This window comes from Pipistrellus hanaki (assembly GCF_964339955.1).
Source record: "Pipistrellus hanaki genome assembly, chromosome: 8".
Lineage (NCBI taxonomy): Eukaryota > Metazoa > Chordata > Mammalia > Chiroptera > Vespertilionidae > Pipistrellus > Pipistrellus hanaki.
Window position 1 is genome coordinate 24,986,779 of NC_140510.1, and position 23,859 is coordinate 25,010,637.

A 23,859-nucleotide genomic window follows, 5' to 3' on the forward strand; every position below is an offset into this window, starting at 1 on the left:
CAAATGCCTCTCTGCCGCTGGCTTTGCAGAGGTTCAGGTTGGTCAGAGCCTGGCCTGAGGGCCTGGTCCTAAGGCTCACATGATTTCCCAAGTTCCGGAAGCTGGCCTCCCCCACCCCCACCTTGAAAAGGGTGAGCGCTGTGAGAATGCCACCCTCTGAATTAGCCTCTTGCAGCTTGTGCAGCACAAACTTCTGGTGTCATTTCGAGTCAAGAGAGAGAAGCCCAGCTGCTCCATTCCCTCTAGCTACCCTCGCCTAATATTTTAAAAGCTGGAAATGAAAATAGCTTTTCTAAAGATATTTCCTGGAATTTTTAATGTGCTGCCTGATTCCCTTTTTCTTCTTTTCTTTTTTTCCCCCCCTCCTTGCCAATTATAAACCACCATTTGGAGGGCTTATGAGCAATGGAAGTCCACCTCATCTAATTAAACCACATTGTTTTAAAAGCTTGAACAGTTTTCATGTCTACAGGACTTGTCTGAATAATAAACGGGCAGGGCCAGAATCCTAAGTGTCTTCAGAGAGCTGGGATTCTATCTGCTGAGCGGGAAGGGCCAGGCGCGCGAAGGGTTAAAGAGAGCTCCCTCATTGCCGGGTGGGTTAATATCACAGCTGCCTGGTAAAGCATTATCCCGGCACCTCACTTAACAAAAGCCTCCTTTTGCAAACAGACTCCCACTTTCCCCCCAAGTGTCCAAAGGTGTTTACTGAAGTAAATCTGCCTAAATCCTTCACTGCTTGGGTCTTGGGGGTGGGTGGGTGGGAGGGGTGGAAGGTGTAGGGATAATCTCTTTTGGTAAATTCTGTAAATCTTCTGGGGGGGGGGGGATCAGGAATCTGTGTCACATGCTCTATTACAACTTCTCATATCGCCACGAGTTCTGCGCTCACAAAACTAGATGCGTGTCAGCATCTCTGAAATCTGCCACCACGGTGATCCGAAAAGCCATGTTTCCAACTCTGCGCCCTGCTATCTATGTGAAGCGATGGTCCTTCTAAAGGTGTGTGTGTGTGTGTGTGTGTGTATGTGTGTGTTGCATGCTTAATCTAATGGTTGAAGGAAGACTGTTGGTATCTTAAAAGTGGTTTCAGAAAGAGGAAAAGAAAAAGACAAGATAGTCCAGGAGCAAGATAATGTAGCTGAAAAGTTGTCACGAGAGGTGTCTGCTCGCGCTGTGGTCTCGTTCCAATACCGTTAGCTGCGTGTTACGTTCACGTGTTGGAAATGGACATACGTCGCACGGTGGAACCCGACAGGTCGGCCTGCCTGTGAGGGTTTGAACAGTTCCCAGCAAGAAGGAGCCCTTCAGGCATAAACTTTCTCTCTCAGGAAAACGTGAATACCACCAGCCCCTCCCTACAAATCCTGCAGCATCCAGTTTGAGATACAAAAAGGCTGTCATCTCACAAATGTTAAACATACTAAAAAAATCTGAAAAAAAAAGTATGGAGAAGGTGTGAAAAACGTGGCACTTTACAGCCCTCAAAGCTTTTTAAAATAGAACAACTTTTCCCCCTAAAATTCTTTTCAGAGATTTTTTTTTTCTTCCTTTTTGGCTCATTTGAGAGTTTCTTTCTTGGCTTTTTTCCCCTTTCATTTAAAAATATGAATTATCATAAAAAGTCACGGGGGGGGGAAATGGGAAAGTCTTTTCCAGTTTTCCTGAAGGTGTATCAGTGTGTTCAGGTACCTCTCCCTCCAACCCCCCCCCCCCCCCCCCCGCACTGGGCCAGACACATGTCCCTGAGACCAGACCAGGGCCCTGGGAGACTTGATCCCTTCTCCTGAGCGGCCTCAAGCCTGCCCCCCCCTCACCTCCCCTGTCTATGGCAAACAATCAGAGTGAAGCCAAACAGTAGGCAGCACTCAAGAGTGGGAAGCCCACACACCTATGCCCACATCTCACAGGCTTCTGGGGGGGAACCTGATCCCTCCCTGACACTTTCTACCTCAAGTGTTGAGCTGGTGGCCATGAATAGTACAGACATGCCATCTTGTAACACTATATGCCTGTCAGGAGGGCCAGGGCCTGGTTGAGCATCAACTATATAAGGCTGGTAACCAGGGAAAGCCCAACAAACAGCCACAAACACCTAAGTTATTTTACTCAGCCACTACCCTCTGCCTCTCTTCCTCCTCTTCTCTTCTCTTCTCTTCTCTCTCTCTCTCTCTCTCTCTCTCTCTCTCTCTCTCTCTCTCTCTCTCTCTCTCTCTCTCTCTCTCTTTCTTTTCATCTTGGCTTTCCGTGGCAGAATGCAAATGGAGCCTGCCGGCGGTGAAAGGGCTGAATTGTGATTAAGAAGAAGAAGAGCTCCTTTCTTTGTTCTCCCCTCAGGGGATGTTTACTGGGAGAGACACAGCGGATCAGATATGAAAGGCATTCAGGTCAGCATTGATGTGAGCGAAAGTGAAATCATACCTAAGGCATTCAAAAGACCGCCGTGTCAGGGGTTCAGCTAACGGTGCAGCTACTGTGTGTGTCTTCCCGGAGAGGCAAGAATCTGTTCACACACTGGCGGTTTTTCCTCCCTCATTTACTACGAAATTATAAAAGTTTGGCTTCTCTCCCCCCCCCTCCTCCCGTGTGCCTCCCACCAGATGACAGGGGAGTCGAGTCGGTAGTTTCTCTCTTTGTGGACCACTCGTGAAATCAGACCAACTTCTAATAACTGCATTTCCTACATGAACCAGCAAGGCACCATCTGAACTGTGAAATCTTTTTTTTTTTTCCCTTCCCCAAAGCAGGTGTATTCATGTGTACTACATACATGCATAATATGGAACGGAGAGCTGATTGAAGGGAAAAGCCAAAAGAAAAAAAAAAAAAACCCACAAGCATGGAAGGCTTTTCTTCTCACCTCCTCAGAGGAATTACAAGACAACACACACACACACACACACACACACACACACACACACACACAGTATAAAAACGGTATCCAGCACCTTAAAACAAAATTCTTTATTTACTTTGTAACTACTGGTTACACTTTTCCTGAGAGCTTTCACCGCGACACAACTGTCACCCAAGATAAAAGTGTTTGGCACATAGCTATTAAGGCAAAGACTTTCATAGAGTCTACTGATTATTACTGCTTTCCTTTAAAAAAAAAAATACTTGGCTCCTACTTTTTAAAAGTTTACACTCCCCACAGCCCAAATAGACATTCAATAGATTTTCCAAGTGGTAAGCTGATGCTATTGGCATAAACAGAACTATGTAAATATATACCAAATTCACAAATCACAGCAAACACACAAATAATGAGGAGGTGCCTAGATGTTTCAAGGCTTAAAAAATGAAAAGGAAAATCACATTTCATCTTCTGATTGCTAAAGAAAGAAAGAAAGAAAGAAAGAAAGAAAGAAAGAAAGAAAGAAAGAAAGAAAGAAAAAGAAACAGGGAGGAGGGAGCAGGTCTATATTTATTGGTTTTAAATCATCCTTCCCTCTGCTCCGGATTATTATTATTTTTTCTCCCCCAACCTTCACATCTTGGCTAAAAAGCATAGTTGGGCTTATGTTAACATCTGCTTTTTGTGGTGACATTTAATGCTGTGTATTTTCAACTAGTGTTTCTGCATCACAGATTTTTCCTCCTTTATCTCTTTGCTCTAAAAAGACAACCAAAGAGCAATCAAAAAGGTGTCTGACTTGGCCATTCAGACAATTGCCCCCTTGTGGGAACGCGGGGATGAATGGTACAGTGGACACCCCAGCACCATTGACGTTATAAACATGTAAATGAAACACATTAGGGCAGACAATCAATTGTCTGTGAGCACTGCAAACCTGCACTCCCTCTCCCAGTGACAGGCACAAAATAGTGTCTACCTTGGGAAGCCACGGTGCCGGGAAGGGAGAGGACAAAGCGGCCCCTTTCACACAGAAGAAACTGCACCTTAAAAGCCTTGGAAGAATGCAGATGACAAAAACTGTGGTGAGGACAGGAATCTCCCCCCCACCGCCCCCACCGCCCCATCCTGGAACAAACAGGGCTCCGCTACAGAGCCAGCAGCCCCCTCCCTTCCCACCTTCAGGGCACACACATCCCCCCCCCCCAGGAAATATTCTTAATGCAGTAGGAGGAGGGTCTTTGATAACCTCTTGGAATTTTCTTTACTTTGAGCACATTAAGCAAGCAAGGAAGGGAGCATCTGTGGAGCCTGTGACATAGCAGCTTAGTGGGGGAACTTTTCAATCCTGGCTTTCCTCGTATTTGGAAAAGAACGCTTAAAGACGTGACTTTGTTTTTATTGGGCAACAGAGAAACAATGTAAAGTTTAACATCCTCAGCTGACCCTCCCTCCTAGAGGCTCTCAGGCCATGGGCGCCGGCAGGCCAGTGGCTCTGCTGTGAAGGAAGGAGGCATGGTTGCTAACCCCCCCCCACCCCCCCCCACCCCCTGCCATGGACTTGGTTTTTCCAAACCAAAGGGAAACGGATAGATCGGTCTGGGTCTGGGTACGCAGCCCTCCTTTGTCGTGGGTGTGCAGCCTGACAAAACTTGCGGGAGATCTCCGCAGAGAGGGAAGGATGGAGATGGATATCTTTGGCCAGCCCTGTGTGGTACCTGCCATGCAAGCTGCCTCTGAGCGCTGTGCGTGCCAGCAGCACAGGCTTCCTAATAAGCTCGTCAACTTTAGGGAGAAAGCGGTGGCAAAAGGCATCCGCACTGGCAGAGATAACCAAGTCTGAGCTGACTGACTCCGCATGGAGGGTCTCCGATGAGAGGCCGGCCCCCAACTTCCCCTCTCAGAGAGCAGCCACCTCCTCCACCTCCCGAAGGAGGGCCTGCCTGAGTGTCTCCTCCTTGTCCCTTCAGCATCTCTGACCCCGGAGCAACTCCTGGGTCCCCTACTGCTTCTCAGCATCACCACCAGCACTGCACTCCCTCAGGGAAGTGGTAGCCAGGGAGGGCTTATCTGAAACAAGGAAAACCACCTCTGCTCATCTGATTGTTTCTGCTCTAGGACCCACAGTCCTGAAAACAGCCAGCTTGAGCCCCTCTCTCTATCACTGGACGTCAGAGACCAAAGGCGTTTGTAAAAATCTCCCCCAGGCCCCCAAGATCTCCCCAAACCTGTAGCTGAAACTTTGCAGAACAATCCCATTTAACTTTCCTTCTTCCTTCCATCCCCTTGCTTCCTCCACTCAGAATTCAGTGTTCATGGAAGCCGGGAGTCCCCGGGAGCCGCTGCCTGCAACAGGGGCTAAAGCAACAAACTTTGCAAGTTACCACCGGGGGCTGTGCCAGGGGCGGCGGCAGCGCAGCGGCATCCCCTGTGCTCCCTTCTGACTCGGGGCTGTGTGGAGATAGTGGGGTATAATCAGGGGAATGGGAGGGGGCTGGAGGTGGGTGTTCCCCTCCTCTCCAGCTTCAGTGAAAGTGTTACAAAGTGAGTCAGGCGACTGAGGATCATCTGACTGAACTTCTTGAAACCGACACACATTCTTGTGTGCGGCAACTTGCTTTTTGCCTCCTTCCCCCCTCACCCCGCTCCCCCTTCCCTCCTGCACATCTTATTTTCTGGGAAGAGATTTCATGCTTTCTATGTGGGCCAAAGGGGACTGTCCACTATGGATTAAGTTGGCCCTGGCATTGTCTCTGCCAGGCATCTTTCTAGCCTGAGAACACGAAAGGCTAGATTTTTAGTTTCTCCTTTCTTTCTTTGTAAATTTATTTTCCTCCAGCTGCCTCCTGCTCCTTTGCTTTTTAATAATTGTATACAGCCCCATCTTCTATCTAACCCACGTTCTCGACCGGCCTTTCACACACTCTTACACTCACACACACACACACACACACAGCTTTACACGTTTTATCTCCTTGTTGCCTTAGTCTATATATACACTGTTGACTTCATTAAAATTATATAAAGTGCAATTCTAGTTCCCTGGATGACCATCTTTTTTTTTCTCCTTCTCTTTTCTTTGCAGCTTCTACTTCTATGATTAGTATTGCCATTATTTCTTTCCAGGAATTTCTATATGGTTTTGATAAGCATCATCATATTTAGTGTTATCAGCAAAGACACAAGCTCAAAAGTGACATATTTTCCACGAATCCAGGAAAGAAGAAAAATCCACTCAGTTCAGATAAATCCTGGCAATTCCCAAAGGAAAAGGCATTGGATACATGCTTGACGAGAAAAAAAAATGGGGAAGAAAACTCTTCTACCTGCTTCTGAAAACTAGGACATTGCCCGGTCAAATGAAACCCAAAGCGAAACACATATAAGTCACCAACTCACAGAGATTGCTCGGAAAGAGAGACAGGTAACAGCCAAAGTTCGAGAAGCCCTCAGAGACGGGCAGGCTTGCTGTGCAGTGTGCAGAGACTGAGCGAAATGCCTTACAACGTGCAATTCAACTTTCCATTTCAGAGTGCGGTGGCTTCTCCCAAGTGCGTGGCTGTGCGGAGGGGAGATGGGTGCAGGGCCCACTTCTGAGGCAGAGCCCCTCCCCGGTGCTGGTGCTCAGTCCACCTGTACAGCCCCCAGCAGGCCTCCCTCTCCCAGCGCCACCCCCTCCTCCCTCTCACCAGCGGCTCCCAGGAAGCCCGGAGCCCTCCGTGTCCCCAGACCTGGGCTCGGGCCTGACCTCACTCCTGGGGCCAGGCTGGTCAGCAGTGGCAGAATCCCCGAAGGAGATGGGAGGGGGTGGGCGAAACAAACATTTTAAATAGTCTCTTCTGCAAAGCCACACTTCTGGGAACCTTGCTTTAAATTTCATTCTCCTTTTCTCTCTCTCTTTCTCAAAAAAAAAAAAAATGATTGTTTAACACAAGGGGAAAAAGCCTCCTTGACACAAAGCTTTTGTTATCCAGTTGATCAGCAACGTGCTTTAGATACTTGTAAGGGGTGGGGGGGCACAACAGACATTGATTTTAGAAAATCAATAACTGACGTTTAATAAAAGGGAGAGGAAACGCGGGAGAGGAGAGGGGCCGCTAGGTGTGATGCTAGTGGCTCCTAAATTACCCAGGGATGGGAAAGGGGAGGTCTCCTGCGGAAGGACCACCTTAAACACTGCCAGACACTAGAGTGAAGGAAAAAAAATAGAGAGACAGCCTGAACTGGAGGTTGGGGAAGCAGCTCAGAATATATTATTATAGTTGTTTTCTCTCTCTCTCTCTCTCTCTCTCTCTCTCTCTCTCTCTCTCTCTCTCTCTCTCTCTCTCTCTCTCTCTCTCTTTTTTTAATACCAAGCCAAGCAAATAGATCAAAGGCAGCACAAAGGGAAAAGGCAGGATAACATAAAGAACAGTTTCTGACTAAAATTCCTCTATCACTCTCCCATATGGCTCGACACCTCCGCCACAACAAGCAAAAGACACACACACACACACACACACACACACACGCACGCACAAAACCTAGAGAGAGAGAGAGAGACAGAGACAGACAGACAGAGACAGAGGAACAGAGAGAGAGAGAGTCAGGGAGCAGCATCATTTGTCTCTAATCAAATGTCTCTAGTCTTTGTGTTTCTTCCCCTCCAGCACCCCTCACTGCGCCCCCAGCGCCCCTCCCCGCGCCGCGCGCTCAGGGCAGGCGGGGGCCCCCCGCACGATCGTCTTCCCGGGAGGAAAGTTGCTCCCAAGTGGGGCCCGGGGACCCCGCGGGGCGCGGGCCGGGCTGCGGGCGGCCGGAGGCCGGGCGGCGCCGCGGCCCCGGGTCCGCTCCGGAGCGTGACCACGGCCCCCGCGCCGGCGCCCCGGCCCAGAGCGCGGAGAGCGAGAACTTTCCTTCCGCGGGCTGAGGGCTGAGCTGGCGCTAGTTCGCGTGTTTGTTTTGGGGGGCTGGCTTTTCTTTCAAACTCCGCATCCTCCATCAGCTCCCCTGGCCCCGTCTCTGGTCCCTGGCTCTCTCCCCTCCCCCAGGCGCCTCCTGCGCTCTTGCCAATCACTTTTCGCTTTTATTCCCACGATTTTGTTTGGGGGTAATACCTAGGGGGTCTCTCTCTCTCCCTCTCTCTCTCTTTTACTCTCTCGCTCTCTCTCTCCCTCCCCCTTCTCTGCCTCTCTCCAAGATGGACCTACTAAACTGTCACCGCTTCCATCTCCCACCTTCTGTCTGTGTGTCCCCCTCGCACTCCCATCTTCTTCCTCCTTCCCGGCGCAGCCTGGATAGCGGGCTCCCTCCTGACCGCTAGAAAACTGTCCAGAAAAGTCGCCCTGTGTCCTCCGACCGGCCGGCCGCCCCCCGGCGAGGGGCCAGCTCCCCGCTGGGGAGAAGCCACCCGCCCCCTAAGCCCGCCCGGACCCCGCCGGAGCCCGCGCGGGGCGGCCGGAGCCCTCCCACCGCGGAGCCGCGGGCGCACCCAGCCGGCCCCGCCGCCCGCGGACCGTTACTTGGCTCAGAGAGAGGCAGCGGGGCGACTCCGGGAAGAAACTTTGCGCCTCGTAGAGGCACGGCCCTGGGCCCCCTCTCCTTCCCGAGCCACCGTCCCCGAGCCGCCCCCAGCCCCCGCCCCTGGAGCTTGCAGAACCGACCGGGCGCCCGGGCCCCCGCCCTGCCCAGCCGGACGCTCCGCAGCCCGGGCGGCGGTGGAGCCGGCGGGCCGGGAGCGAGCGGAGCGGGAGGCGGAGGCGGGGGGCGCGAGGGGCGGCGGGTTGGGGCGCGGGGCCCCCCGTGCGGACCCCGCCGCGCACTTGCCCGGCTCTTCCCCAACTCCCCCCGCCGGTCCCCGCGCGCGGGGCTCGGGCGCCGGCCGCCGGGGGAAGAGGCTCGCCCGCCCGCGAGCCCCGGGCGCCGCCGCCGCCGCCGCCGCCTCGGTCCCTTCTCCCTCTCCCCCCGCCCGCCCCGCTCCCCGGGTCCGGGGCCGCGGCGTGGCGGCCCGGAAAAGTTTGGTTCGGGCCGGTTCTTACCGTTTTTCCTCCTGGGATTGGCTTGTTTGCGCCTCTTGCACCGGGGGCCATCCGCCATGATCGGCTGCTTCATTGATAAGAGCGGATCAGATGGCAGTTCGCATGGACTCGGCGCCCTGCTCCGGCGGCAGCACGCAGGCGGCTCGATCTAGCAACCAAACACACGGCGACAATGTGGGCATCGCCCGCGCCCATCGAGGCGCGCGCGGGCCGCCCCGGGGAGCCGGGCCAGGGCCCCGGCCAGCACCCATCCGCGCCCACCCCCGCACCCCTCCCCGCGCCAAAGCGAAACTTCGGCGGCCCCCTCCCCGCCCCCAGCCCCAGCCTGGCGGGCCCCGAGGCGCTTTGTGTGTGTGTGTGTGTGTGTGTGTGTGTGTGTGTGTGTGTGTGTGTGTGACTGTTGTTTGGTGTGTCGCACCCGCGAGGGGATCGGAGACCAGAATTACATCTTGCACATGAGTCATGACTCCTGCCCGCCCGCAGGAGGGAAGGCACACAGCGGTGCAGCCAGGCGGCCGGGCTCAGGGCTCAGGCGGACCCTTTGCTCCGAAAAGTCCGCAGCCAGCCTCGGGGACTTGGGGTGAGGAGGCGACGCTGCTTTCTTTCGCTCTGATCTGGTCTCATCCACCCCCCACTCACCCACCCCATTCCCCAGAGAGGAAACAGACAGACAGACAAACAAGCAAACAAACAAACAAACAAACGCGAAAGCCACCCCCCGGAGGAGGAAGCACACCCGGACACATTGGAGAGAGAATAGTAATGATAGGAAAGCCCCCAAGCCCCGACCCCTCCCCTCCTCCGCTTTCCCAGTGGATCGAGGCACCGTCTCTTCTTCCCTCCACCCCCCCCCCCTCGCCCCCAAATTGAGATTTTCCCCGTTTCACACCAGAGTAAGAAATAGAATTATAAGCCTCTCTGGACACTGTTTCTCCCCCCCTTACCCTCCCCCCCCACCTCCGCCACTTTGACAATATTTACTTATTTCCCCCCACCTCACTCACACACATGCTCCCCACACACACTGGTTCCCTTAAATAGTTCCAGAAGAAGAAGAAGAAGAAGAAGAAGAAAAAAATTTTTTTTCTCTTTCTCCCCCTCAAGAAAGGAAAGAGAAAGTCCAACCGCCACGGCGATACTTTAAAGCTTCTACTCCCACTAAAGGATCGTATCCTCTCCTGGCTTCGAAACTTTTGTACCTAAAAATCGAGAGAGGCGCTGCATTTTTTTTTTTTCCTCTCTCTCCTCCAGCGGAAAACTGTCAAAACTTGGAGAAGGGGAACCTCGGAGGCAGGCAGGAGAGGAGGAGGAGGAGGAGAATCCTGAAACTCCGTGGGGCTGGGAAGATGCTGTGCCTCGAGGATTAGTTTAAACAGGGGGCTATAAAAGATGTAACAGATGCAAACTGTAACACAGGGCCGTTAACCCTTCCTCCGCCGGCCCGCCCGGCCCCCCGCGCCCCGCAACTATTGTCTCCCGAGCTGGAAGCTTTGCGGAAAACCTGGAAAGTGAGTATCAGTTTCCACACGTTTGCCGAGAGGGGTGGGGAGGTAGGGGGGGGGAGCAGAGAGAAGGGGAAGTGAATTATTTAGAAAGCACCTTGAATTTAACCTAGGCAGAGTGGGAGAGTTTGCAAGTTGGACACATTTTGTCATTTCTTTGCTCTCCCCTGGATTTGAAATTGTTGTTTGTTTGTTGTTCGTTTGTGTATGTGTGTGTTTTTTTGGGGGGGGGAGAAAAAAATTCCTGAAACACAGAAATGGTCACACAAGTGTCTGGGGTGAAACAGCTGGCCTGCCTGTATTCCTGCTGAGACTTACACAGGATTGCATATAAATACATGTTTAATAAAGTAAGCTGCTAGTTTTATGACTGTGTGTGTGTGTGTGTGTGTGTGTGTCCAGGCATTATTGCTGTAAACTTTATCTTTGCCTGTTATTCCCAACTCTGGAGTTAGTCATCATTACAGGGGAACATGCAGAGAATACATGGACAAGAAGGTGGGAGAGCCACTCAGTTATGCTAGCAAGGCTCACTCCTGTTCCTGAGAACTCCTGCTCGCTCTCTCGCTCTCTCGGCTTTTCAGTGCCCAAGCATGGAATGGGAGAAGTGTGTGTGAGTGTGTGTGTGTGTCTCCTGTTCCATCTCTCTGTATTACTATGCCATTTAGAACACAATTTCAAAAGTTACCCTGAATATAAAGCCCTGCTATCCTGACAGCAGTTTTTGTGTCCCAGCTGTAGTGACCCCCCCCCCCCCCACACACACACACTTTGGTAACCGACTCAAGTTCCATGAGGACTTTCACTTCTTTATTTATCATCACAGAAGTGAGGTGTTACTTCACATACATACACACACACAAAGAATGAAATAAAGAAATGAAACTCACTAAGCAGACAGAAAACAGACACATTTTCTGCTTAGAAAACAGCCTTCTCCGGTGGGAGAGGAGGATGGACTGCCATCTCTCAGAGAAAGACTCGCCCCCAAATTTGGTAGGTTTGTATCCATCAAGTTTTGTAATTATTAACAGGTATCTGCTAAGTTTTAATCGCTGAGTCCAATGCATTGAACCTAGGTGCGGAAAATAGCACAGAATGTCTCCCCTGGCAGAGTTTTTATTCCAGTCATACAGTTCTCGATAAAACTTTTCGTAAGCTTGGGCAGCAAAAAGCACCTTTGGTTACCTGAATGGGCAGGTACAGGGCAAAATACCTGGGGGAGGAGGAGAAGGGGAACGGAAGCAGGGAGAGCAGGAGTGGGAGAGAAATCGGAGAAGTCACTCGTGGAAAAAGCTCGCCTAAAAGGAGCTAAACCCACCTGAAATTCTTACCCACAGACACTCCTTCCCTCTTCACACTCACATCCCACTTCCAAGGAGAAAATCATAAAAAGGAGAGTGGGGGTGGTCATACCAAAAGGGAATAAAAAAGAGAGAAAAGAGAGAAAAGAAAAAAAAAACCTACCTGCGAAGTCTTGTTTGTAGTTTTGGCGAGAAATGGTGAGGAGAAAAAGCATGAAGAAGCCGCGGAGTGTGGGGGAGAAAAAGGTGGAAGCGAAGAAACAGCTCCCGGAGCAAACTGTACAAAACCTCGCCAAGAGTGCGGGAGGCAGGACCGTTATTCCTGCGGAGCAGGTTAGAACTGATCTCTCTCAGCCACTCCAGGAAACACAAACCTGGGGACGGACTGACGTGTTACGCCTCTTCTAATGACATTTTTTTCTTTTTCTTTTCTGTAGGAGAGAGAGAGACCCTGAAACACGCGCCACCTATCTTTGTGGGGAGGGATAATTGAAGCGCCCTGAGCGTGAGCATCATGTGAAAACGTGATCGCCAAGTTTCTCTCTGGGAAAGGATCTGGGATAGATTATACCTTGAAGTCTCCGCAAACGCTTTAGTGGAAGAAATGAAATTCCACCTCCCTCCCTTCCTCTCTCCCTCCCTCCCTCCCTTCTCCACGCCCCCCCTCCCCCCCCCTCCAAGCCTTTGGCATCATTATCCTCACCACTAAATCCTACAGAGTTCTGGGCGGAAAGCGGTGCACACCATTCACTGAACTGGAGTGTTCTAAGGGGTGAAAGTTGAAGAGGAAGATCCCGGGTCCTCAATCCGGATCGCCTCTTCTTATATGGAGATCTCTAATGACCAGATTGGAGATGCACATGGATTTCTCAGCACAGCTTCTGGAACTAAATTCTCTGCCCTTTCTCTTATTTTTATTTTCTTTTCTTTTAGATGCCAGAGCCAGGAAAGGGGGGGGGGGAAGCTACATGTGAACTGCATCTTGGGGGGTGTGTGTGTATGTGTGTTGGGATGTATGTATGTGTGAGTGTAGGATGAATTTCTGGATCGGATCCTCAGACTGAAAAGTGGTCTGGCATTTTAAAAAGAGGGTCTCTAAGTAATTAACAGAGAGCTCTGGGTTGACAGATCTCTGAATCCCTCTGCATCTCCTGGAGACACTGCTCTAAAGTGTGTAGTGAGGCAGGAGGAAAAGGAGAAAGGCCATAGAGGAACTTAGCAGGGAAGGAAGAGCTTGATATTAAACAGCATGGGGGCTAAGTTTTGGAGTATGTATATTTTTTGATATTGCAATTAAAGTAAAATTAAAAAGAAAAGACTCCACCTTTGCTCTGAAGGGATTGGTTATGTAAATATGGAAGGGATTTCCTGGAGAATACAGCTTTCTACTGTATGGTTAATTAAATAATCACTCAAAAGCTTCCAATGTGACGCTTCTGTCGTAATCCAATCAGGTTACATAGGTCCTAAACAAGAAAGATATTTTCCACATCTGGAAGTCAGCAATTTAGCAAGTACTGCACATTATTAACCAATTCAGAGCCCACTTCCCAGGGGAATTTTTTTTTTTTTTGAAGTTTAAGTGTTCTTAACCAATGCTCTGCTGTTTTGTTAATCAAAAAGCTGGTTTACACTGCACATAATTGGAACTAATATAGAAGTAAATAAAGACAGCCAAATTTGAGGATGCTGAGCACAGGCATTTATCAGAAAAGGAAGAAATCTCTTAGCCTCCAATGGTTCAGGCTCAATTTCTTAAAGAACTGTGAGGCTTTTTTTTTTTTTTTTTTTTTTTTTTAAGAGTGAAAGTGCTTGCGAACCTCAGAGCACAAATAAACTCCCAGCCCCACAACCTTAGGCGTCCAAGCAAAGGTAAAGGTAGTGGTGTCAAGGGGGCGAAAGAAGAGCCTCATGCCATTTTTGGGGGGCTTTCATATTGTTAATAGGTCACAGCCCCCCTCCCCCCCCCCACTTTTCAGTCTGATGAAATCTGAAATAAATAATACCCTGGTCCAACACTAGACTTTTACTTACATGAAGATAAACTGCTTTGAACTGTGCTTTGAATGTGTGCCTAAAGCAAGACTTTGAATGTAAGAGTCACTGGCAATTGCACTCAGAGGAGGGAAAAGCCACCACAAGGGTTGCCACATCCACACTCCCAGAGGTGCAAGTCTCTGTATTTTGTATGTTTATTTATTTTTTTGTGTGTGTGGGGTGGGGGGAGGGAAGGGAGCTGGGACTGCCACCAGCACGACTGCAGCCAATTCTTACTTTAGGCTGCAAGAAAGTCAGTTCTCACTGCTGGTTACAGACTCACCTCTTCTCCTAACTTGAATATTTATTACAGGGAGAATAGCTGGATCAATTAATCTTCTGCCCACCCCATTACAGAGACATCACCTATAGAGGAGGAGCAGTCAAGCTCGTCAGTCTAAAAATTAATAATAAAAAAAGAATATTATTAAAGGTCTCTAACATGGGTTAGACACATTCTCGATTTTTCTGTTTTACATTTCTTTCAACATTATGCATATACTAAATACGTATAATAATAGGCTTATCAAGACCCTTTTCTGAGGTTTAAGTCTATTATTAATATCCTTTTTTTCCTTCCTCTTCCCATTCTCTAACCCCCTCTCCCCTCCTTAAAAAAAAATTAGAGGTCAGCTTTCTCTAGAAGTTTGCTTTTCCTTCTCCCCTCTCCCTCTCCGGAGGAAGCAGGAGCCATTGCACGGAGGGATCCCGGAAGGACCCAGTTTGAGGAGCCCACTCCCCGCCCAGACACATGCTCACAGGCAAAACCTCAGGTCCAAGGAGCCCATCGCACGGCTGTCAAATCACTTGCCTTTATTATCTCTATATTAATGTCAGGTTCCTTAGGATCCGACTTACAAAAAAAAAAAAAAAAAAAAAAAGACCCTTAAGTATTTCCCCTAAAAGCACCTCATCACTTGATTACTCTGGGATCAGTAATTATTCAAGTGGCGGCAGGCGGCCCCAACACTTAGCCCTGGGAGTTCCGACAGGCAAGTATTCCACGTGAGGCAAAAAGCAATCTTTCAGGTTCCCATCAAGGTGGAGATCTGGATGGGGGCGCTGGAAGGGTCCCCACTAGGCTGGGCGGGCTGGTAGGCTGCCTTCCTCCTCCGCCCCCCCCTCCCCGCCCACGCTTGGCATGGCCCTGGCCCTCCCCTCCCCATCTGACCAGCAGAGTTCCCACTGGCGCAGAGGCGGTGGGATCGCAGAAAGCCGAATACCAATTTGTCCCAACACTCCCTTAGTCCGAAGGCCAGGTCGGGAACGATGGGGACTGGGGACGGTGGGATCGGCGGGATGCAGGAGCGCAGGGAAAAGTGGAGAAGAGAGGGGGGGGGGGGGGACTGAGCGCTGTTGGCTCTAGGCTCCTCACACAGCAGAGCAAGTCCTGCAAACGAACCGCTCCTTCTCGCCTCCCTTCTCCATGAATAATCCATTGCGAGATTAGCCCAGACGAAGGGGATTAGAACAACAGATACATGCAAATGTGGAGTAATATTGCACCCGACATGGGAGGGAGGAAGATGATTATTTAGGGTTTCTCTGAGTAAAACAAACTGCCTCCCTCAGGATCCATCATCCCCTCCACCCAGGCAGGGGGAGAAGATGCACTTTTTGCTTTCCTGTTCCCTCCAGCCGGGACCTGGTGCCTGTCCCCCCATTCACCTCTCAGTCTGCCCATTCCCTCAACTTTCACCCCTTCCCTCCCCTCCCACCACCCCCACCCTCTGCAGCCCCCAGCGGCGCCGCGGGGCCCAGATGCCCCAAGAAATACTAAGTTTCTGCCCCTGAACACACAGGCGGTAGAAGGAATTCGAATGTGGCCACAGCTAAATACATATATATATACACACATGAAAGCAAATTCTGTTTATTTTGTACGACGTGGAGAAAAACGTTAAGAAGGAACTTATTCTCATTTTTTTTGAAACAGAATTGATCTTCCCGCTGGAGGGATTCTGTGGGCCCCGTGTGGTCACGCAGGAGGGGGACAGTTTCTGGGTGCCAGCCCAGGGCGATCAGGGGGACCCCTGGGCGGGGAGTGTGCGGAGGGGGAGGGTGGGGTGGGGTGGGGGGCGGCAGGGGTCCAAGCCCAGCCAAACGGGTTCTCACGCGCAAACTCGCAATCCAATCCATTCCATTCGGAGTGGAGCCTAGGGTAGGATCTAAGGGGGGGGGGGGGGGGAGAGAAAATCAGGAGCATCTCTCTGCAAAGCCCTTTGCAACAAAATCCAAACAGGGACTCGCGAGCCCCCGACCGTCCCTCCCATCCCCGCTGCGCGGCCCGCGGGCCGGGACCCCGCGCGCCCCCTGGCCCCCCAGCGGCGCGGCCGGCTGATGGGCTTCTTTTCTTTTAATTTTTTTTCTCGAAGTTAAGGCTGACCCTCGCTCGGCTTCCGTGCTTTTTTTTGCCAGCGTCTCCCTCCACTGACAGGAACCGGCAAACTTCGAGACTCCAATGCGCGTCTTAATGTGTTGATGCAAAGCGGGTCCGCCGGGCGCCCCCCGCCGCGGCCCTGCGTTTGGTCTCCGGGTAAGGCCCGCCGCCGGGCGGGAGCGCGCGGGTGGGGAGGGTCGCCCCCGCCCGATCGCCTCCCCCCCCAACCCCCACCCCTCCTCTGGCCCCGGCCCCGCCCGGGGACCCCGCGCCCCCCGCCCGCCGCCCGGTCAGCTGACCGGCCTGCCGCCCGCTCCCGCTTCCGGTGCCCGGGCCGCGGGGCGCTGGGCGCGGTGCGGGAGCGGCGGGCGGGAGGTGATGCTGGGGGCTGATTACCATGAGAAAGGCTGTGCCTGCAAAAGCCTCCTCCACGCGACTGCCAATCTCCCTAAGGAGAGGGGGTGGTGGTGGAGGGGCCCCCCCAGGAGGCCCCGGCAAACTTGCAGGGAGTTGGAGGCCCCGCAGGCCCGAGGAGGCGGCTCGCGCCCCAAGTTGTGAGGCTCCGGGCGCGCGGGGAGCGGGCGCCGGCTGCCTCGCTGCCGGGGGATTGGAACCCCCCATCCTCTCTCTCCTCCCGCCTTCCCTCTCGCTCGCCTCTCCAGCCCTTCCTGCCCTTTATCCTTCTTTTCTTGACATTCTTTCCCAATTGCATTTCCTACATTCCCCTCGCTTTCTGTTTGATCTCTCCCTTTTTGCAATCTCTTGTTTGGTTTCCTAACCACCCCTCTGCTCCCTGGCTCTCTCATCTGCCTCCTCCTCTGCGTGTCCAGATTTATCCTTTCGTCTGGAAAACGCAATGTTAAATATGTAATTAATCTGCCAGCAGGAGGTCAGGGACACCCTGACTAAAATAACTCCCTGGGTCAGCAGAGAACAAGTTCACCAGGTGTCTGAAAAGTAAAAAATAATAACAACAATGCCTGTGTAAATGGGTTATCTCGGGGAATCATTATAGCTTCTCATTCTGAATGATCAGCTCAGCTCAAATCGCCTTTTTCTTTTTTTTTCTTTCTTTTTAACAAATATATCATCTTTCCAAAAATGAACACTTCGAATAGAGAAATTCTTTCGAAGTAAGGCAATGTGAAACATTTCCTCATTCATAGTGATATTTTCGCAGGCTTTAGAAGTGCAATAGGTAATTTAAGGAAACGTAAACTGTGCTTTTTCTTTTAGTGACTCTGAAAGTGTAAAAAATTTCCCCAAACACCACTCCCCCCCCCCCCCTCCTAACAAGATCCGTCTATTCAGAGAGAAACATCATGCCACGCGTTCTGTACATGCTAAGCAGAAGCACAGCTTGGCTTGTTGGACTGGTTGCTGGGCCAGGTTGCCTCCTTACCTAACAAGTTAGTGAACACAGAGCTGCTTAGGTCATGAATGGGGCTATATATTTTTTGTTTTTCTTTTCATTTATCTTTCATTCATTTTGGGCCCATCTGTTCTCTTCTTAGAATCCAGAGTATGCCCTTGTTTACAATTTGTTTACTTTGTTGGATTTTTTTGAAATTTGTTAGAAGTCAACTGAACGTGCATAGGAAGCCCTTTTTAGGCCAAGAAAATAAAGATGCATTAGAAAGATGCCTCTTATGCTTCACAATTATTAATTGACATTTTATGATGAATAATTAATCATTTGAATAATTTTGCTATCTCTGATCTGAACACATATTTGCATATCTAATGCTTGATTTTTAACTGCTTTTGGAAATAAAAAAGTTCATTCTCTTAGGTCAAAGAAACAAAGTAACATTTAAATGCAAGCTTTCTCTTCAACACTTGTAAAAGTTTATGGATTTGAACTATTCTTTCTATATATCCATAAAACTTAACAATTTATAATCCATATATGCATACCAATTACATACAAACATGTGATAGAACTATAATTAGGAAAAACTATACAAGTTACCTTTCTCCCTAAATGAAGAGATGTGCATGAATTATGCACCATGTTTTCTTACCGGAATTTGGTCATTGAACTTTTTGGTTATGTCTTTTTATACATGTTAAAAAAGTAAAAGAGTGAAGCAACTGACAAATTTCAGACCTGGTATTTAAGATAATTTTTTTTTTCATTTTTAAATTTCATTTTAAATTTTTTTTCATGTGAGCTGAATTAAAGTTATTTAAAAATTATTAAGCAAGCACATTCCTGATATTTTTATACCTGTGTCAGTTGAAGCACAAAGGATCTATTTTGAATACTAGTTCTGCAGGTTACTACCATTATGATTAGAAAAAGGCAACTTTTTCTAAGTTTGTTTCCATATCTACAATGTGGGTACACTTATATTCCTTAGGGTTTTATAGAGATTTAAATGAAGTACTATATGAAATTTCATTACAGTGTAGCTTTATTATTTACTATAATGAAAGGTTGAAAAAATACCATGGAAGGTACAGATCAATTAAAGACAGTATAAATTATTTTTTACTACTAAAAACAACTATTTACCTTTTAAAATTATTCATAATTTTTCCATTGAGAAATGAGTGCTGTGCCATTAAGTGAAGAAATAAAATCATAGGATTTATAGCTGGTTTAGGAGTCTTTAGACCTGTTCAAAGGATGTGTAGCCACAGACATGAAAATAAGTCCAGTATTTTTTTCTTCTGTTAGTTCAGCAGTTAATTTATTGTATCTAGTATGGTAATAGTTTGGTTATAAATATCAGACTTCTTTAATCCAAATGTATGAACTTGAAGGTTCTCACGTTCTTTAGTAACACATTGTCTTTGAGTGTAAGCATTTAATGTGCAAAAGCTCAGAAGCGGTATTGAGTAAGACTTGTGAGAAAAAAAAGGACAAACTTACAAATTTGGAGACCAGGAATTTGGCTGTCAAAGCACTTTTTGCTGTAAAACCATTCATAATGAACTGAGCATTCCCCTTTGGAATTGTAGCTATCCTGGGGTCTGCCCTAATTTTAAGTATCAATAGTGGGGGAGAAAACCACATTATTCATGGAAAATGAAATTTTTGAGTCTCTTAAACATTTACAAGGCCAGATTTTTTTTTTTTAATGCTAAAGTTGAACAATCAATGCAAATACTAAGGGGGAAAACTATTTGAGATTGTTCATCCTAATACAGATGAATTTTTTTTAAGACACCTCAAAAAACACTTAGAGGTCCCTTACTTACTTCCTATCTCAAAGGATCCATTTCATGCTCCTTACAGGTCAAAACTACCAAAAGGGCCATTTGGCCAGCAGCCTATGGGCCTGGAGTGACCTGTACCTTTTTTTTTTTTTTTTTTTTTCTTTTTTAAAGGAAAATGTGACCAGGAATTGTTTGCATCTACAGATTGTCTAGTGACCTGGAAAAAAAAGTTCATGCTACCTTGTGGTCTTCTGTAGTCCTTACTTGTTACAAAGTCCACATTATAAACTTTGTACTATACTCAGTCCCAATTTTGCACTGAGATTTGTTTTGTTCAGAGTTGTTTCAGGTGCTTAAATATAGAAACTTTATGCCGAGACTGGTTTGGCTCAATGGATAGAGCGTCGGCTTGGGGACTGAAGGGTCCCGGGTTCGATTCCGGTCAAGGGCATGTACCTTGGTTGCGGGCATATCCCCAGTAGGGGGTGTGCAAGAGGCAGCTGATCGATGACTCTCTCTCATCGATGTTTCTAACTCTCTATCTCTCTCCCTTTCTCTCTGTACAAAATCAATAATATATATATATATATATATATATATATATATATATATATATTTTTTTTTTAAAAAGAAACCTTAAATATTTTAAAAAAAAGAAACCTTAACAAATACCTTCTCGATGATAATCACAACTAGGAAGTAATAAAGTAATAATAGCCAAGGAAAACAAACCCCCAAAACCCCTTGCTTCTGTAGGCCTGGCCATTTCAGGAGGAAAGACTCAATCACTGTCCCTGGTAGTCAAGTGTCTGACTCTTCTGTGGCCTTTCAGCTGCCAGGGCCACCCTCACGGCCAACACCGTGACATCCAACATCCCCTCACCTTCCACAGACATCCTTCTGAACCTCTGGTGCCCGTCCACTCTGCGCGTTCATCGCCGTCCACACCCAGTCATCTTGAATGATGTAGCTAGTACTTGTTGCTCCACAACGTGGCTTAATTTGCCTCTAAGACCTAGCACTTAGGCTCATTGCTTTAGTTCCACTACCGCCTCAGGTCAGATGCTCAGGTTGAATGCTTTTCTCTGGCTTTGTTGCCTCTGGCTTCCCAGATAAGGTGTTTCCTTAGTTCACTCTTCACTCCAGGACCTTTGACTAGGCAAAAGCCCTCATAGGCAGGTCCCTGCTAATTCTCTCTGGCCCTGTGTCCCCCTAATTCTCTTGGGCCCAAGCACGGACAAGCAAGTGATGAAGGAGAGATTCTGATACAGGCATATCTGGGACTAGTTTTTGCTTCTTATATGATTTCTTGAATCACTTGCCAACTGGGAACAGGACATCAGTGTATTTGAAACTAGCTTTTATATACGGGGTGTCCCTCAAAATGTATACACACTTTAATAGCTGGTAGCCGTTAAATGAAAATGAAATGCATTTCAATAAACACTGCCTTTATAATTATTCAGACTGCGTGTATACATCTTGGGGGGACACCCTATATTCTTCTCGATGATAGCATATTATAGTGGCCAAGATAGAGTTTTTGGCATTAGATGAACCGGATTTGACTCCCTGTTTTATGAATACTAAGTGTGTATTGAGATCAAAATATTAAAGCCCTGTGAACCTCATTTAAAAAAAATGAGCAAAAAAGTATTTAGATTTAAGCTGGTTGTGGTGGAAAAACTATGATAATATATATAAGATGTCTGTTACAAGATAGGCATATCAATAAATAGGAATTCTGCCCCATGAATTAACCTAAACTATTTGGAGTTAAATTATGGAAAACCAGAGGTGGATGTAACATATGTTTCTGGTGTCCTTTATTATTTCAAATTATTTATTTAATTACTTTGTGATTTCATTAGGAATTATTTAACTGGCTCTTGCATTATACAGAAATTCAAGCTGACAACAAAGCTGCAAAAGTAATATGGAGTTCCTTAATTTGTAGTAGAAAAGGTAGGGTGTTCATGACTAAGCATCATGATACTCACCTCTGAGATGCATAGATGTTCTTTACAACTTGACCATATATTTCACACTTCCATGTACAATTGTAAGGAAAAAGAAGTTTTCTGTATCATTCTCTCTATATGATTTTGCCTAGGGGGAAGCACTCTTCTCGCCAGCTTAGGGTGGTCAAGAAGTGCCGAAGACCCTATTTGTTTAAATGTCTTCACATGGTTCAAAGCCCTTTCTTCATCTATTCTTACAAAAACTGGAGAGGCCTGAAGGAATCGGGGCCGGGTTGGCAGGGGTGGAAGAGCACTTAGAAAGTTTGCCTGCCTTATCTTCTTCCCACCTCCCGGCTGAGTGCTGAAGCATGGACTTCCGAAAGAAAGGGAAGAGTAGGTATATAGCAAAGACGCTGCTCCACACTCCTGCCTGCTCATTGGGGAGTCGCGCTGTGTCAGCAGGCCCTGGCAGGATCGCCTGTGTGTGTGACTTTTCTCCCCTCTGCCCTAGAAAGGAGGGTGTCAGGGGAGGACTGCGTGGTGGACACAGGGAGCATATTGTTCCCGGGGTTCTGCTACAGTGCAAACCAGGCTTCTCCCTCTCTGGAACGGACTTTGCTACCCATGCAGAAAAACCCGTTCCTATTAGGTTTTTCCTTGGCCATCGTGGAGCCAGAAGTATGGCTCCTGTGGCAAAGGGGTAATTTTTCTGGGTTGAGGGAAGCTGGCTCACCTATTGTTCTTGGCACATGGCTAGCGCCCTTCTAGACCAGACGGACAGAGCGAAGCTGAAAGGCGGCCTTTTAAAACAAGAGGCAAAAATTAAAACCCCATTCTTCCCAAGCTTCCTGTATCTACCTACTGAGTAGTTGGGATTTTAGTTTAGAGAAATCAGCATGATCCTGAGCTATATCATCACATCCTATTATTGAGCACGGAGAGGGCATACTGAGAACTATGCGTTCCAGTTGGCTGTAGCTTTTCTGGAAGGATGGCTTATATTGAAGCTTTGCCTCTTTGGTGGAGGATTTTTGTGTGGCTGAAGGAAATATTCGGGGTGAGTTGGAAGATGCTTGTGAATATCATTTGGGATCACCTTAGACTCTGAATTTGGGGCAAAGTAATGGTTTTTATGACATGGACAAAAATAACCACAATATGGAAGTTTTTAACCACGGCTTCATTTGGGAATCTCTGAATGGAAATTTATTTGACAAAGAAAAGCAATTTGTCACTGATGTGTCTTTCTTAATCCTCTGGAATAGTGCCTATTATATAGTCAATATTTGTTGTTGTTTGTGGAATCTGCCATTCATTAAGAAGCTTTAACGGTATGTAAGCTGATCTGTTTCACTCGTGCAATGGCTTGAGATAAGACTGAGGGTAGATAAGGGTAGCAGGAGGGACCATGGACACTTAGACCCACACAGCCTTCTCTTTATCAAATGATGTTTCCAGATCCACTAGTTAACACACACTGTTTCACTCCTTCTGTGTCAGCTCACACACAGCCTAATCCCCTCAAAAAATAAAATAAAAAGAGCAAATGCAGAATGCTGCATATATATTTGTCTTTACTTTAAAGGGCTCCAATGAATCCTTTCATGGTTTATTGTTAAGTAAATATGTTAAAATGTAATAAGGGGTTATCTCTGAAAAAAAAAATAACTCATGAGGAGAAAACGGGGTGGACCAGGAGAGGTACCGTTTGCTTCTGAAGGCAAGGGGGAAGCAGTAGCTTCGGACAAATGATGCTTTCACCTCCGGAACACCCAAAATACCCAAAGAAAGGACACAGAGAAGATGGGGAATTTTGTCTTGTTTCCCTTTCGATGGGCTAGATTTTCCTGCCTGCAGCTTCATTTTCATATAGAGAAGTATTAACTGGTTCCTCAAAGGTATATAAAAAGTGTGCGCCCTATTCACAATGCTTCCTCCAGCACAACTTCCCGCCCTCTTCTTCCCTCTGCTTCAGGCTCTGAGAGGCCCTCACCCCTGCTTACCTTTCCTCTGCCACTCTCCCTTCAGAAGGAAGAAGTATCTGTCAAAGGTACTCTTGTCCACAGCCTTCCTCAGGCTTAGCTTTTACATAGTAAGATAGCACCCTGGGCTTTGGAATGTCCATGGGACTGGAGAAAACTGCCCGGAGGAAACAGGGTGTCTACCTGAAATACCTGATGAAGTTGGACAGTTCAATGCTATTGCCCGGTGCCCAGTGCCTCGCGTGGAGTTTGGAGCGTGATAGGTGCTGAATAAGTCTTGAATGAATGAAAGCATGCATGCGTGGATAATGCTGCCAGACTTAAGGCAACAGATGTCATTTGTTCCACAAGGAAAAATAAAAAAAGAAAAAAGAAAAAAGTAAAGAGGCATAATGTAGGTGCAGAAATCACCTGTGGTCACAAACAGGATTCTGCTGTTATTTTTGAATTCTGGGTATAATATTTTATTTCCAAAATGAAATGCCTAAATCACTTACAAAGCAATAGAGTTATAACAGTCCCTCAGTCACTCGCTTGCAAAGGAAATTTTCAATACAAATAAAGTCATACATATTTATACTAGGGTAATTCAAAATAACTTCCTCACATAAGCACAGCTACGTTGAAATAAAATCTTGCCAACACTTTCTGAGT

At 47.9% G+C, this 23,859-nt stretch overlaps 1 protein-coding gene and 2 long non-coding RNA genes across 7 annotated transcripts in view; 2 read left to right on the forward strand and 1 right to left on the reverse strand.

Annotated features, from left to right (window-relative positions):
* ZEB2 (zinc finger E-box binding homeobox 2) overlaps positions 1–11,963 on the reverse strand; it is a 134,720-nt gene extending 122,757 nt beyond the window's left edge. For 2 of the 4 annotated variants that reach the window (XM_084893318.1, XM_084893321.1), the window contains exons 1-2: positions 9,321–9,416; positions 8,875–9,022 (exon numbers count right to left, since the gene is read on the reverse strand). In XM_084893318.1, coding sequence (XP_084749444.1) covers positions 8,875–9,022; positions 9,321–9,338 — 166 coding nt within the window. In that variant the 5' untranslated portion in view covers positions 9,339–9,416. Of the gene's footprint in view, positions 1–8,874; positions 9,023–9,320; positions 9,417–10,073; positions 10,177–11,843 lie in introns of those variants that run through there. The other 2 variants (XM_084893319.1, XM_084893320.1) reach the window with 2 other exon arrangements.
* Positions 9,357–12,290, forward strand: LOC311627096. 2 transcript variants are annotated; one of them, XR_014795837.1, is made up of 3 exons: positions 9,357–9,454; positions 10,126–10,382; positions 11,864–12,290. It is a non-coding gene; the product is annotated as an uncharacterized lncRNA (long non-coding RNA). The 2 variants fall into 2 exon arrangements; XR_014795838.1 differs by lacking the exon at positions 9,357–9,454 and having other exon boundaries at positions 10,250–10,382; positions 11,864–12,013; positions 12,118–12,290.
* A 3,861-nt stretch (positions 12,291–16,151) lies between these two features.
* The window catches only part of LOC311626254, a 41,829-nt gene continuing 34,121 nt past the window's right edge, over positions 16,152–23,859 (forward strand). Inside the window, exon 1 of the long non-coding RNA XR_014795661.1 lies at positions 16,152–16,253. This is a non-coding gene — a long non-coding RNA (uncharacterized lncRNA). The remainder of the gene's footprint in view (positions 16,254–23,859) is intronic.